Source organism: Schistocerca cancellata, chromosome 1 (genome assembly GCF_023864275.1).
Source record: "Schistocerca cancellata isolate TAMUIC-IGC-003103 chromosome 1, iqSchCanc2.1, whole genome shotgun sequence".
NCBI lineage: Eukaryota > Metazoa > Arthropoda > Insecta > Orthoptera > Acrididae > Schistocerca > Schistocerca cancellata.
The window spans coordinates 886,910,191-886,925,654 of record NC_064626.1 but is presented as its reverse complement, the minus strand read 5'-3'; the positions used below and the strand labels follow the sequence as shown (position 1 = coordinate 886,925,654).

At 37.4% G+C, this 15,464-nt stretch overlaps 1 protein-coding gene across 1 annotated transcript in view; it reads right to left on the bottom strand.

Annotated features, from left to right (window-relative positions):
- Window positions 1–11,845: 11,845 nt before the first annotated feature.
- The window catches only part of LOC126190669 (protein lin-37 homolog), a 42,018-nt gene continuing 38,399 nt past the window's right edge, over window positions 11,846–15,464 (bottom strand). The window contains exon 6 of the mRNA XM_049931121.1: window positions 11,846–12,610. Coding sequence (XP_049787078.1) covers window positions 12,595–12,610 — 16 coding nt within the window. The 3' untranslated portion in view covers window positions 11,846–12,594. The remainder of the gene's footprint in view (window positions 12,611–15,464) is intronic.

Below are 15,464 nucleotides of genomic sequence, written 5' to 3'. Positions count from 1 at the left end.
CATGCTTTTCTCACATGGTATACTGAAAAACTTGAATCAAGTCGACCTGTGGATGCAGTACTTCCCGACTTCTAAAAAAGCATTTGACTCAGTACCATATCAACATCTATTATTAAAAGAATGATCACATGGAATATCAAACAAAATTTGAGACCTGATTAATGATATCTTGGTATGGAGGATGCATTATTTTGTTTTGGATATAGAGTAATTGACAGAAGTAAAAGAAACTTCAGGCATGCCCCCAGGAAGTGTACTGGGACCCCTGCTATTCATGTTGAATATTAATAACCTCATAGAGTGTTAATAGTAACCTCAGACTTCTTGCAGATAATGTAGTTATCTATAATGAAGTACTATCTGATATCCACCACTCATATCTTGAAAATATTTCAACACAGTGCCAAATTGTCTACTTGATTTAAATGTTCAGAAATATAAAGCTGCACACTTCACAAAATGCATAACTGTAACATCCTACAGCTAAAACTCAAAGGGTTACAATTTGTATGAACATGAAATGGTACAAAACGAAATATTCCATAGGCTTGTTTAAAGCAGGTGGCAAACGTCAGTTCATTGGCAGATTTCTGGGAAAATGCAGACACTTTATAAACCACTTTGTGAGTTCCATTTTCGATTCATTTAGTTATTTGCATGTTCCATGGATCAATAACTGCAACCTCTCACTATACAATGATTTGTACTTAACTGTGTTCAGTCTCTCTGCCAAATGCCATATTATTACCGGTTCAGAAATTCTTTTATGGAGTAGACATGGCCAAGCAGATAAGATTTCTGTTAGTAACTGCAGTTAATATTATTATCTGTTACATTTTTTGTATCACTAGACTTTGGCAGAATACGGTACTTCTTTCTGTGCAACATATACACTGAATGATGGACAGTGAGAGCCATTTCTTATTCTGATATTATATTTATGAATCTTACAGTTGTTTTTGATCTGGGATTGTAGACAACAAACAATATTACAATAAATATGATTAACAGGGGATATTGAATGCATACAAAAGACAGCACAAATGTTCACAGGTTTGTTCAAGTAATGCGAAAGCCTATGTAGCATGGGTCCATGGAATATGAAAATAGCTAAACTACTATCTATACAGATTTACTATCTAATCAAAAGTATCCAGACACTTATAAGCGGGCATTAATAAGATAAGATAATTTTATTGTCGTTAGGCCATTACAGCAGTAGACAAATTTTTGCACAATAGACAAATTTTTGTACAGCACAATCGTTACATTAATAAACAGAATAATAAAGCATTATTGACTTACAATTCAATGTCCCAGTCAAAGAATTCTTTTAATTCATAAAAGGGGTTGGCAACAAGCCACTTATTTATTGTTATCCTAAATCCACACTCTGGAAGATCTTGTACTGTCTGCGGAAGCTTATTAAATAGTTTATGGCCCACTAGCTCATAGCTATTGACTGTCTTTGCTAGTCTACAGTATGATGTATATATGGACTTGTTTTTCCTTTTGTTGTGACCATGGATATTATTTCTATGTTTCACTTCATGTAGGTTATTTTTGGTATAGATTAACACTTGGTATATGTACAGATTTATAACAGTCATTATTTTGAGTTCGGCGAACAAGGGGTTGCAGTGTGCTTTATGCTGGGAACATGTAATGACTCTGATTGTTATTTTTAACATGGCTTGAGTTTCCCCACAGAATAAGTCCATATGACACAATACTTTGGAAGAATGCAAAATACGAAGTCTTAACATAGGCTGCTGGTACATATTTTATAAGACATCTTAATAAATAAATTACTCTAGACAGTTTGATACTAATACGAGGTGCATTCAAGTTCTAAGGCCTCCGATTTTTTTTTCTCCGGACTGGAAAGAGATAGAAACATGTGCATTGTTTTAAAATGAGGCCGCGTTCATTGTCAATACGTCCCAGAGATGGCAGCACCGTACGGCAGATGGAATTTTACCGCCAGCGGCGAGAATGAGAACTGTTTTAAATACTTAAAATGGCGACGTTTTCCTTACTTGAACAGCATGCAATCATTCGTTTTCTGAATTTGCGTGGTGTGAAACCAATTGAAATTCATCGACAGTTGAAGGAGACATGTGGTGATGGAGTTATGGATGTGTCAAAAGTGCGTTCATGGATGTGACAGTTTAATGAAGGCAGAACATCGTGTGACAACAAACCGAAACAACCTCGGGCTCGCACAAGCCGGTCTGACGACATGATCGAGAAAGTGGAGAGAATTGTTTTGGGTGATCGCCGAATGACTGTTGAACAGATCGCCTCCAGAGTTGGCATTTCTGTGGGTTCTGTGCACACAATCCCGCATGACGACCTGAAAATGCGAAAAGTGTCATCCAGGTGGGTGCCATGAATGCTGACGGACGACCACATGGCTGCCTGTGTGGCATGTTGCCAAGCAAAGTTGACGCGCAACGACAGCATGAATGGGACTTTCTTTTCGTCGGTTGTGACAATGGATGAGATGTGGATGCCATTTTTCAATCCAGAAACAAAGCGCCAGTCAGCTCAATGGAAGCACACAGATTCACCGCCACCAAAAAAATTTCGGATAACCACCAGTGCTGAAAAATGATGGTGTCCATGTTCTGGGACAGCGAGGGCGTAATCCTTACCCATTGCATTCCAAAGGGCACTACGGTAACAGGTGCATCCTACGAAAATGTTTTGTAGCACAAATTCCTTCCTGCACTGCAACAAAAACGTCCAGGAAGGGCTGCGCGTGTGCTGTTTCACCAAGACAACGCACCCGCAAATCGAGCTAACGTTATGCAACAGTTTCTTCATGATAACAACTTTGAAGTGATTCCTCATGCTCCCTACTCACCTGACCTGGCTCCTAGTGACTTTTGGCTTTTTCCAACAATGAAAGACACTCTCCGTGGCCGCACTCACCAGCTGTGCTGCTATTGCCTCAGCGATTTTCCAGTGGTCAAAACAGGCTCCTAAAGAAGCCTTCACCGCTGCCATGGAATCATGGCGTCAGTGTTGTGAAAAATGTGTACGTCTGCAGGGCGATTACGTCGAGAAGTAACGCCAGTTTCATCGATTTCGGGTGAGTAGTTAATTAGAAAAAAAATCGGTGGCCTTAGAACTTGAATGCACCTCGTATATTTTGTGTGTTGTTCCCAGGACAATTTATTGTCTAAGTATACCCCCAAGAACTTTACATAGCTGGGATCATTAATAGGGCCTTTGTCCCTTAGGCTAAATAACATTTTTTGTGTCTTGTTCTCATTCAGGAGAAAACCATTTGACTTAAACCAATATTTTGCTTGGGCAAGTGTATTGTCCACAGAATCTTTTAGCTCATTCAGGTCATAATTGTAGTTTAGGAAGGTTGTGTCATCTGCAAATAGGATCGCACTGGAACTTATAAAGGAGGGTAAGTCATTTATCATAACCAAAAACAAAAATGGTCCCAAGACAGAGCCCTGCGGAACTCCCATCTTAGTATGTTTCTCAGTAGACATTTCTGAGCCAATACACACAACTTGCCTACGGTCTTGGAGATACGATGTTAGTAGTTTGAAGCTGTTTTCCCTGATGCTATATAAATGGAGTTTCGCTTGCAGTGTATCGTGTCCTACACAGTCAAATGCTTTACTCAGGTCACAAAAAACTGGCCTGAGCGTAGCCTTTCTCCTCAAACACTCTAAATATATATTTAATTACGGAGTCTATTGCATCAACTGTTGATAATTTTTTTTCTAAATCCATATTGTGATTCATTAAATACTAAAAGTTTTTCGAAGTGTATTGACAACTGATGGTATATGATACATTCCATTATTTTGGCCAAGACTGGAACAATTGATATTGGTCTGAAGCTTGCAGGGTTGTCTTTGTCACCCTTTTTGTAGACAGGGACCACCCTAGATAGTTTCAGCTCCTCTGGAAAGTAGCCCCCTGATATACATTTATTTATGCAGTGGGTCAATGGATACACAATAAAATCAATTATTTTTTTCAGCAAGCTGCATGAACATGTCATAAATGTCAACACTATCTAACGACTTGAAGTTCCTAACTATTTTTAAAATAGTAGTTGGTGTAACCTCAGAGAAAGTGAGAATATTGTCATAGGCTGTTCCACGATAATTTCTTTCTAATAGTTCAGCTGCACTTACATTAGGCTTACTAATACAATTGCTTGATTCCTCTACAGATTTAATAAAATACTCTTTGAAATCTTGTGAAGAGATGCTGAGTTTGACCTTTTGTTGTTCTTTCACAATGCTGTTTATGATATTCCAAGTGGCTTTGCATTTATTGTTAGCACTCTCAATGCATTGGACATTGTGTGCCTTTTATGCTTCAATACTACTTTTTTATAATCATTTTTACATTTTATAGTATTTTTGTATATATCTAGCAGAGTCATTACATGACCTTTCATATTGGACAGCGTTTTTGTGTATCAAGAATTTTTTTTTTTAGCCCCTTTTTTTACAGCCACTATCTGTTATCTTGCATCTTCTGATGGGAATACTGTCATTGAATATTTGCAGAAATGAGTTAAAAAAGTGTTTAAATATTATCTTACCTGCTGCATTTTTTGGCGCACAAATATTACTATCATTTTTCTTGAAAAAACATGCCGTATCTGCAAGAGATTTCTTAAACTTATCAATTTTTGTTCACTCATGGCCACCATTTTTGATTTGGATGATGCATCACTATGAGTGACAGAGCTGATCCTATTTGCATATATTAAATACACTGATTTGTGGTCTAAAAAAGGGAACACTGTTACATCACATTGATCTTGGGCATATTTAAAGTTAACAAATATATTGTCTAAACATGCTAGTTCCCTGATAGGTTTATAGTTAGTATACTGTTGGTTGAACTGTCGCAATAGGTTTTTCAGGTAACTAACACTACGTTTATCAGTCAACATGTTAAAATCCGAATTAAGATCATCACCTATTACAATGTCATAGTTGGTAAATTTGTTCTCAGTAAGTGTACATAAGAGGATGTCCAGTTTTTCTAAGAAAACACAAATAATACCACTGGGAGACCTGTACAATGATACTACTATTAGTTTCACACTACTGTTCACACTTCACCTGTATCACAGCTAGAACTCTGCTGGGAACACTTTCAATGAGGTGTCTGAAGATATGTGGGCAAACGGCACAGAAGGTACTGATATCAGATGCTGGGCTCTGGAGTGAAGTCTATGTTCTAACTCGCCCCAAAGGTTGGTTTTCTACTGGGTTCAAGTCAGGACTTGGGGCAGGCCAGTCCACTTCAGGAATATTATTGTCCAAAAATATTGCTTCACAGGTGATGTTTTGTGACAGGTTGCACTGTCATGCTGATACAAACAATCATCACCTCCAAACTGTTCCTATACTATACACAGCACACAATGTTGTAAAATGTGTTCATACCCTTGTGCATTTCATTAAGTGTGATAAGAGGACCACATCCTAACTATGAAACCACACTCACACAAAAACATTCCCACACTTTAGCACCATCTTCTCCATACTTCACTGTTAGCACTATACATGATGTTAGGTAATGTTCTCCACACATTCACCAAATCTACACCCTTCCATCACATTGTTAAAGTGTGCAGTGTGATTTCATCACTCCAAATCACCAGTCATCTACTATCCAGTGTTGTCACTCTCCACAGCACCTCAAGCATCTTTTAGCACAGAGTACTGAAATTCGTCACTTATGAGGAGCTTCTCGACCATTGTACCCTACACACAGCCATAATGTGCTGGTAGCAATTTGGAACTCATTAAGTGTTTCTTTCTGCTGAGTTCATGTGGTTTTTTTACAACCTCCCTCCACAATGTTCAACAATCCCTGTCCATAATTATGTGAGATCTGCCTGGTCTTGGTTTAGCTGTGGTTGTTACTTCTCATTTGCACTTTACATTCACAACACCAACAGTCAACACAGGGAAATTTAGATGGGTTGAAATGTCCCTGATGGATTTGTTACTCATACAGTTACTAGTCCACATTTGGAGTCACTCAGCTCTCCTGACCAACTCTTTCTGTTGTTATTGCTTCTCTGCTAACAACACAATACTTCCAACTTTCTTTTATACTGGCATGTCTGCCTTTCATGACACCTAGTGGGCAGTTCTACAATATACTGGAGTGTCCAGATACTTACTGATCAGATAGCATACATTATTGTTATTATACTCTTAGAATAGTAATGTTTGTTTCCATATCTGAATCCTGTATTGGCATGTCAATGTCCTGATGATGATGATGAAGTCCCATACTCCGTGACAGAGCGTAGGGGAACGATGTGGGAGACTCGCACTGCCATACTAGGCAAGGTCTTAGTGGAGGTGGTTTGCCATTGCCTTCCTCCGACTGCAATGGGGGTCAATGTCCTATGGTTAACTTAAAATAATAGTTTAATCTCATGACCATGTGACAACACAAATTCATTTATTTATGTATTGTTTTCTGAAGAGAGGACCTTGACAGGTGTGGAATAATTATTACTATTCAGGGGGAGAAGTAGCTGCCAGGTACCACCATTGTAGACTGTATTAACAATTAACTATCATTAAATTAATTCCATTTGTGCTTACAAAAGGTATAAATGAACACGATAATTACCAGAGAAATTGCAATTCTTAAAGCAAAAGCTGCTCTCACAGTTATGCTCAGTAACTGCTATTTATCTACTTCTGCCTGCTTAGCATTGCTGCTGCTATCACATATACTGTAAGCTTAGAGGCCTATTTACAACTATTTAAGTTAGTAAGTTGGGTCATTAATTTTACTCAAATGTAGCTATTCAAATAATCTGCAGGATGATTTGATAGTAAGAGTTGTTAGTAATTTTCTTTCAAATTTAAAGAAATTTCCAATTTCTTGGTTTAAGCTTGCAGACATCTTGTTAAAGATCTTTGCACTGGAACACAGTACTTCACTCTGTACTTCGATACAAGGAGAAACTCTATATTTTTTAAGTTGTGACTATCAATCTTAACTCTTCCATAAAATGGCTAATGGGATTATATAGCATTTTGCATTGGTTCTTTTTCAACAAAGGGATCCCAGAGAATGTGGGCAGTAATTCTCCAAAGTAGCAAAGATTTTTTCCTGGGAACATAGAGTAAATTGTACTTTGGTTCTACAGGGGAGTTTCTTGTAATCTTTCAGTGTAACATTGTTTATATGTATTCTCACTTTTAGAGGAAAATCTTTTGGAAAAACAAAGCTTGCTTTACTAGCACTACATTCATTTTAACATATTACAAACTTGAACAAAACCATCAAGTTCTTTAGGCAGTATAACACACTTTCAATGTTCCAGTCAAGTGCAAGGTATCTTTCCTCTTGCAGCAATATGTCAAGGAGTTCCATTGTGTAATTGTGACAGCAGTTAAGTTGTCTAAACATATCTAAAAGTCAAAAAATGTATCTGACAGAATTGGCAGCTCACACATGGCTGATAATTAACTATGATATTATGCTGAAGGCATAATGTTCTACATGGTCATCACATTATAAGTTGCAGCTCCATTTAACATCCCACTTTCTCCTGTGTGGGGGACACAAACACATCCATTACGTGCCTGTATCATTTTGATCACACCATACCATCTGTAATACAAAATAAAATTAACTTCAGATGTCATTTTAATTAATTTTGTTCTCTATATACCTACCAACACTAGTATCATGGCCATTTAAAAACCTTTCACTCATGCCAGGTGCAGCAACATAATTTCCTTGTTTGTCATGTGCACCGTTGAGGCTGCTGCAGTTGTAGCAGGATGGGAGTGATCTCATTTGGAAGACAGTTTTAAAGTGTTTTTCTCTTCAAGGTCAACCACCATCATGTGTCGGTACAGTGAGGAGTACGCAGTTGTTGTCAAGGCCTACTTTTTGAACTGATGCTCTGTGATCACAACCCAGTGCGTCTTCCAAAACTGCTTCAATGAAGCCCAGTTGGTTCATGTCCCAGACCAGAAATATATTATTACATGGGTCAGTAAGCTCAAACCAGGAGTATGACAAGACAAAGATCTGGAGTCTCTCAGCCCATCAGATCACGTAAGAATGCTGTAGCAGTGAGAGCTTCAATCTTGCAATCCCCACAGAGTTCTGTGCCCATGGACTTTCCGGTCGTTCAGTGGGTCAAATTCTTCGTGACCACCTTTATTACCACCTGTATAAGTTGGCGACTGTGCAGCAACTCTCCAAACGCGACTTCTGTTCTTGGAGGAATCATGTGACACACTTCTTGAAAATGTTCCTGAGGACACAATTGTTTTTTCAGTGATGAAGCCCATTTTCACTTGATTTGATGTGTCAACAAACAAAACATGAGCTACTGGACCGACAGCAACCCTTGAGAATAGCATTACAATGTGGTGTGCAATTTCCTTAGCTGGGATTGTTGGTCCTTGGTATTTTGAAGAAAATGAGGTCCAGCAACAGTTAACAACTTGATGAATTGGACTTGCAACTTCCAGGCAGAAACTGTCATCATATCCACTGCTATGCTCATAAGGGTAATGAGAAACATCAGAAATTTGCTTATTGACGGTCATATCCACTGCTATGCTCATAAGGGTAATGAGAAACATCAGAAATTTGCTTATTGACGGTATGGGCAACGTGGGGGACCACCTGTCTGATATCATTTTCAAAACTATGTCAACAAAATGTTAGACATGTACCTATATTATAAAAAATATAATAAATCCTGATTCATAAAATGGAATTTATTGTGTTTTGAAATTAGGAAGTTAATGTTGCTGCACCCTGTAGTTTGACTACATAACAAATAACAATTTTTTTATAGTCCTAAAACACACTCATAGAAATGTCTTTAGTGGTCATCATTCCTTACAGAATTACTGCTTAAAACTGTATATTACACCAGAGGCAGGGTATATTCATTAGTGTCATATTGATAAGTGAAGCATACATGAGGGACAAAGTACGGTATATCTTTATTATGTAAATGGACAGATACAAAATCTGCTCACCAAGCAGCAGCAGCAGCAGGGGAACATACACATGAAAGGATTTAACTTTTACAAGCTTTTGGAGCCAGTGGCTCCTTCTTCTGGCAGAAGAGTTGGAGGGGAAGGAAGAGAGGTGAAGGTAAAGGACTGGAGAGTTTTAGGGAAAGGCACACACTTCAGAAAAGTCACCCAGAATCCTGGGTCAGGGGTGACTTACGGGACAGAATGAGAAGGAAAGACTCTTTCCTTCTCATCCCGTACAGTAAGTCTCCCCTGACCCTAGATTCTGGGTCACCTTTCTGAACTGTACCCCTTTCTGTAAACTTCTCCAGTTCTTTTCCTTCACCCCTCTTCCTTCCTCTTCAACTCTTCTCCCAGAAGGAGCCGCCACTGGCACCAAAAGCTACTAAAAGTTAAATTCTTTTGTGTGTTACCTTGCCACTGCTTGGTGAGTAGATTTTTTTCATCTATCCATTTACATTATATTAACGAAGTATATCTTTAGGAAGATGTAGAACTGAAAGAATTCCACGTGGTTGTTTCACCCATCAGCAGTTATCAGTGGTTGTCTCCAAAAAAGTAAATACTTCTACATTTATACTCCGCAAGCCACCCAACGGTGTGTGGTGGAGGGCACTTTACGTGCCACTGTCATTACCTCCCTTTCCTGTTCCAGTCGCGTATGGCTCGTGAGAAGAATGACTGCCGGAAAGCCTCCGTGCGCGCTCGAATATCTCTAATTTTACATTCGTGATCTCCTCGGGAGGTATAAGTAGGGAAAAGCAATATATTCAATACCTCACCCAGAAATGCACCCTCGAAACCTGGACAGCAAGCTACACTGCGATGCAGAGCGCCTCTCTTGCAGAGTCTGCCATTTGAGTTTGCTAAACATCTCCGTCACGCTATCACGCTTACCAAATAACCCTGTGACGAAACGCACCACTCCTCTTTGGATCTTCTCTATCTCCTCTGTCAACCCGACCTGGTACGGATCCCACACTGATGAGCAATACTCGAGTATAGGCCGAATGAGTGTTTTGTAAGCCACCTCCTTTGTTGATGGACTACATTTTCTAAGGACTCTCCCAATGAATCTCAACCTGGCACCCGCCTTACCAACAATTAATTTTATATGATCACTCCACTTCAAATCGTTCCGCACGCATACTCCCAGATATTTTACGGAGATAACTGCTACCAGTGTTTGTTCCGCTATCATATAATCATACAATAAAGGATCCTTCTTTCTATGTATTCGCAATACATTACATTTGTCTATATTAAGGGCCAGTTGCCACTCCCTGCACCAAGTACCTATCCGCTGCAGATCTTCCTGCATTTCGCTGCAATTTTCTAATGCTGCAACTTCTCTGTGTACTACAGCATCATCTGCAAAAAGCCGCATGGAACTTCCGACACTATCTACTAGATCATTTATATATATTGTGACAACTATAAGGAAAATAGCTCACCAAACAGTGTCATCCAGCCTTCATACTTCTAATGCTGCAACTTCTCTGTATACTACAGCAACATCTGCAAAAAGCCGCATGGAACTTCCGACACTATCTACTAGATCATTTATATATATTGTGACAACTATAAGGAAAATAGCTCACCAAACACTGTCATCCAGCTTTCATACTTACTGTGGCATTTCCATTTGAGTAAAGCAAACCTGCTGATTCCTCTTTCAATAGTCATCCAGCTGTGAGGATGAAGACCCAACATTTCTGGAGCACTGAGCTGTTTTACATTGTGTCTGTGTTGCCATTGGTATGTGTGTAAGTAATGTTCAGCTACATCACAGCACAAGATCACAATGGCTCACTGGCTGTTTTCAGCAGTGCTTCTCAGACCGTTGCTTGCAATTTTATTTCTTTACAATGAGCACTTCTGCAGTTGAACACTGAATTTAAGAATGATATTTATGACCAAAACCACTTCCATTCTTTCTGGCACAAAGTATGCAAGAAAAGAAGGAGGCACTACGAGTATCTCTGCTCTACCATAAAGTATTAGGTGAAATGACGTGGCCAAGCAGCCCAGGAATTTGTCACCTCCAATTTAAGACCTCGGCCCACTTGTCTAATTTTAGGTACCACCAGATTTGTTCTCACCACAGTGCATATTCTCCCATTTTAACCTAAAGATAGAATTTTAAAATTATAATCTGCACCAAGGTCTGTACAATCACTGTTGTACATCAGCTTATGATTAAGACTGATTCTAAAACCAACAGTTCATCAAACTATAAAATAATGGTCTCTTGTTCACATTGCATGATGACTGTAACTTCCCTGGAGCCATACAGGGTGACTTTAAAAATGATACATTGACCTGTGTATAGATTCTATGTTCACTGTCATGAAAAGTCAAGTGAGCCAGCTATTAGGCCAGAGGAAGACTATACCTACAACCATCTAAGTCTGTGCCTGGTAAAGCACTGTAGTGTTCAAACCATTTGTTTCATTCTGAGAACTGCTCTATTATTTTACACTGACACAATTACTTTAATATTTATGAAATGTATTCCTATGTTCATAATTTGCGTTGGAAATACTTGAGTGAGGTTATATTTCGGGTTAAAAATAAAGAGTCAAACATGCACCAATCTTCTGAGCTTCCTTAATTTCTAATCATTTTACTGAATCGACGATAACAAAACGTTACCAAAATTACTTGTTACTAGAGTTGTCTTCTTATTTTAGCTGCAATTTTCTTGGCCCACTGACCAAAATAACTGTAAATTGTAAGGTATAAAAAAAAAAAAAAAAAAAAAAAAAAAAAAAAAAAAAAAAAAAAAAAAAAAAAAAAGATGTAAAAACTTTTTAAATTTCAAATATATTTATACCATCTGAACAAAATTTTGAGTTCTATCTGAACACAATTAACATGTTAGATGTTACTGTTTGGCAGTCACTCAAATTTCTGACAGTATTCTACATTCTTGTTTCATCACACACCGTAAGGTACAAACATATACAACAATTACTATTAAATTACGTATTTTACACAGTCCACTGATCATATAAATTCTACAAAAATTTAATCTTGTGAGGGAAATAATTTAGAGGTGTGTCAGTTTCAGCTGTATTAAATATTTGGAGATCAAAGAATTAGTATTTCACCAGTGGAGAAAGAACAATCCTCAAAGAAATATTTTCATAAGTTGTTGAAAAAAGTAGAATGGAATATAGTATTGATATGAGTACTGATCATTATTCAGTGAGTAGAAGAGATGTTAAACATCAGAAAGGCGCAAAAAATGATGAGTTCTGAACATGGACTGCCTGAAGCTTACTTAGCAACTATGGATGCTTACTGTGTGTGTGTGTGTGTGTGTGTGTGTGTGTGTGTGTGTGTGTGTATTTTCCTTAACCACAGTTTTTTTCTTCTTTTTTTTCTTCTTCACACGTTACAAAGCGTACACAAGGATAGGGTAACAGTTCTGTGTGCATCATGTTGCTTTAAATGTGTCCTTTGTTCCTCCATATGAAAATCAGGATGACTGGTACTTCAGGTTATGCATCAACATATTTTTCTTTGTACAGTCCATGTCCTCCCTTTCATCTCAGAGATTCTGGGCCCTTAAATGAGAGGAAAAAGAATTATTACTACATGAATCTTTTTGAATTGCAGTTCACAACTTAACAATAAAGTAAGCCGTAACTATACACAGCACTACTTGTGCTCAACATGAATTGGGATGCATCCAGTTTCTATAACCGTAGAATAAGATAATTAAAAATAGTTAATAACACACAAAAACAACATATATAATAGGAATACATATAAAATGACTTGGAGAGGCATGTACTGCTTTTTAAGAAACAATACAGTTTGGTAGACCGTCATTTGTCGTGTATATCAAAAAGTGCTCTATCACAGAACGTTGTTGTTTCTTGATACATATCTCCTTTGTGTAGGACAGCAATTCTTCAGTTGATGGAAGTAGACAGCATTTAAAAGACAATCTATCCCCCGAGAAAGAAAGCTTTAGCACTTTAAAGTAGTATATGAAAGTGGAAGTTCGTTTTTGAGAGTGACTGGCATCTGCCAGTCACCGCACCAATCATCAATCCTCTGCAGGTCTTCCTGCATTTGTTAAAGTCTTTTGGTATTGCAGCCTCCTTATAGATAACAGCGTCATCCACGAACTGCCTGAGCCTCATAGACCTACCAATGCTCTAGTTAGGGATTATTTCATTATTTTGCAGTTATTCAGAATTTACACTCTTTTTAACTTTTTCAAGTATTTTCCCAGCTACATTTTCACTGTGAAGAATTGAAAACTTTTAATTCCAATGGTAACAGCTGATGCATGGAGTCAAGTATGCCAACCAATCAAAATCTGGAAAATCTAGGGTGCTGTGGCAGCAGAATGATTCAATCTATATAGCCGAGAAAGAAAGTTCTATATAAACCTTCTGAAAAAATGCAGTTGTCTTTTCTTTCTACATTTTTGTTGCTGAAAGCAATAACTTCCTTTTGGATCTTGTTCACAATTTAGCTACTTTCACAAAGGTTCCATAACAGAGGAAACTGTCGTGGAATAAGATTAGCGTGTACAATCTGTTTTGTAAAACTCATATTTTACAGTATTGTCAGGAGTATGAAGTTCCGGTTACCATTGCTGGCTGGCACGCTGGGAATCACCAGTCCAAATCTAATCATGAGCATACATTTGTTACTCAGTATTTGTCATTTTTAAGAGTAAGAATCTTTATTAGCTGTTAAGTATTTTCTTATACAATGGGCTTCGTCAATAAATTCAATTACAGTATAAAGATGGTTATATTCTCATAAATGTATATATAAATCATATAAATGTTAGTGTAGTACAATACCAAACATTTGGTATTTTATACAGTGTTAATTTCACAATAAAAAAGAAAATATTATACAAATTTATAGTAAACAGGGAGTATTCATGTTGATGACAGTATGTCATCATCACATAAATGTTGATAACACTATGTCATTACCCTAAGATATTGATACAAATATAGAGCACTCGAAATAGGTCTATGCCTAAATGTTAGATATTGTTTTTCCAAATTTAGGTCCTACTACAGGAAGAGGTAACTTTCTCTATGTTAAAACAGCAAATCTGCCATATTACAATCTATATATTCATCAACTGAGTAAAATGCTTTACCTTTGAGCCATAGACCCAATGTTGTCGTAAATTTATTTTTAGATACTGTTTGTACAATTTTAGGGAGCATATTAAACAGTTTGAGGCCTACATATTTTTAACTATTATGTATCTTGGACAATCTAGAGTATGGCAGATCAATTGTGTGGTTTCGTCTTGTATTATGGGTGTGGACAGATGACGTAAGGAGATATTGAGCTACGTTTTCTTTTACGTGTAATAGGCAATAATAGATGTACAAACAAGGAACTGTCATGATGTTAAGTTTTTTGAAATGTTCCCTGCATGTATCCCTAGGAGATAAACCCACTAAACATTGAAGAGCTTTTTTTTGCCATCTAAAAATTGATACTGAATTGGGAGAATTTCCTCAGTTTTTGTTTCATTTATGTATAGGGAGTTTGCACTAAACCAATGAACCAATTTTTCAAATATTATATTATTTTTTCCTCTTAGAGATTCAAGAGAGTATCCTGAATTGATAAAAGTTGTATCGTCTGCATAGAGGCTGTTTTACAGGGTAAATACTGTGGCATATCATTAACATACACTACAAACAGAAAGGGCCTAAGTATGGAGCCCTGTGACACACCTCTTTTTATTGTTTATGGGTTTGACAGCTGCCAATTTACACTAACAAACTGTACTCTGTTGCTTAAGTAGGATTCTAATCATTTCAGGGTGTCCTGTTCCATGCCGTAGTGTCTTAATTTCACGATCAAAGTACTATGAGATACAGTGTCAAATGCTTTACTCAGGTCTAGGAGAGTAGCACAAGCGATTAATTTGTTTTCAAAGCCATCATATATATCACTAACAATATTTTCAACCGCTTTAACTGTGGATAGTTTAGACCTGAATCCATACTGTGAGTTACTTAACAGGTTAGTCCTCTCAAAATAGTGATTCATTTGTTGGTGAACACAGACTTCAATTATTTTAGATATTATTGGGATTAATGAGATAGGAGATAAATCAAATCCAAGTAACTATCGCCCTTTCTTAAATATGGGAATAGTTGCTGCTATTTTCAAACAGTAGGGGAAAATCCCTTGCTGTAATATACGGTTAATGAGAGTGGTTAGAGGGAACAAAAGATCACTTGATATTTTCTTTATGACAAAGTTTGACAGACCATATAAGTCCTCTGCTCTGGAACTACTTAGTTTGTCTATTGCTTTTCTAACATCATTTTCAGTTACTGTTGCCCAGCAGAATTTATGAACTACATTCTTATTTAAACCTAAAAGAGTTTTTGCATCAAGCATGGCTTTGGGAGGAGA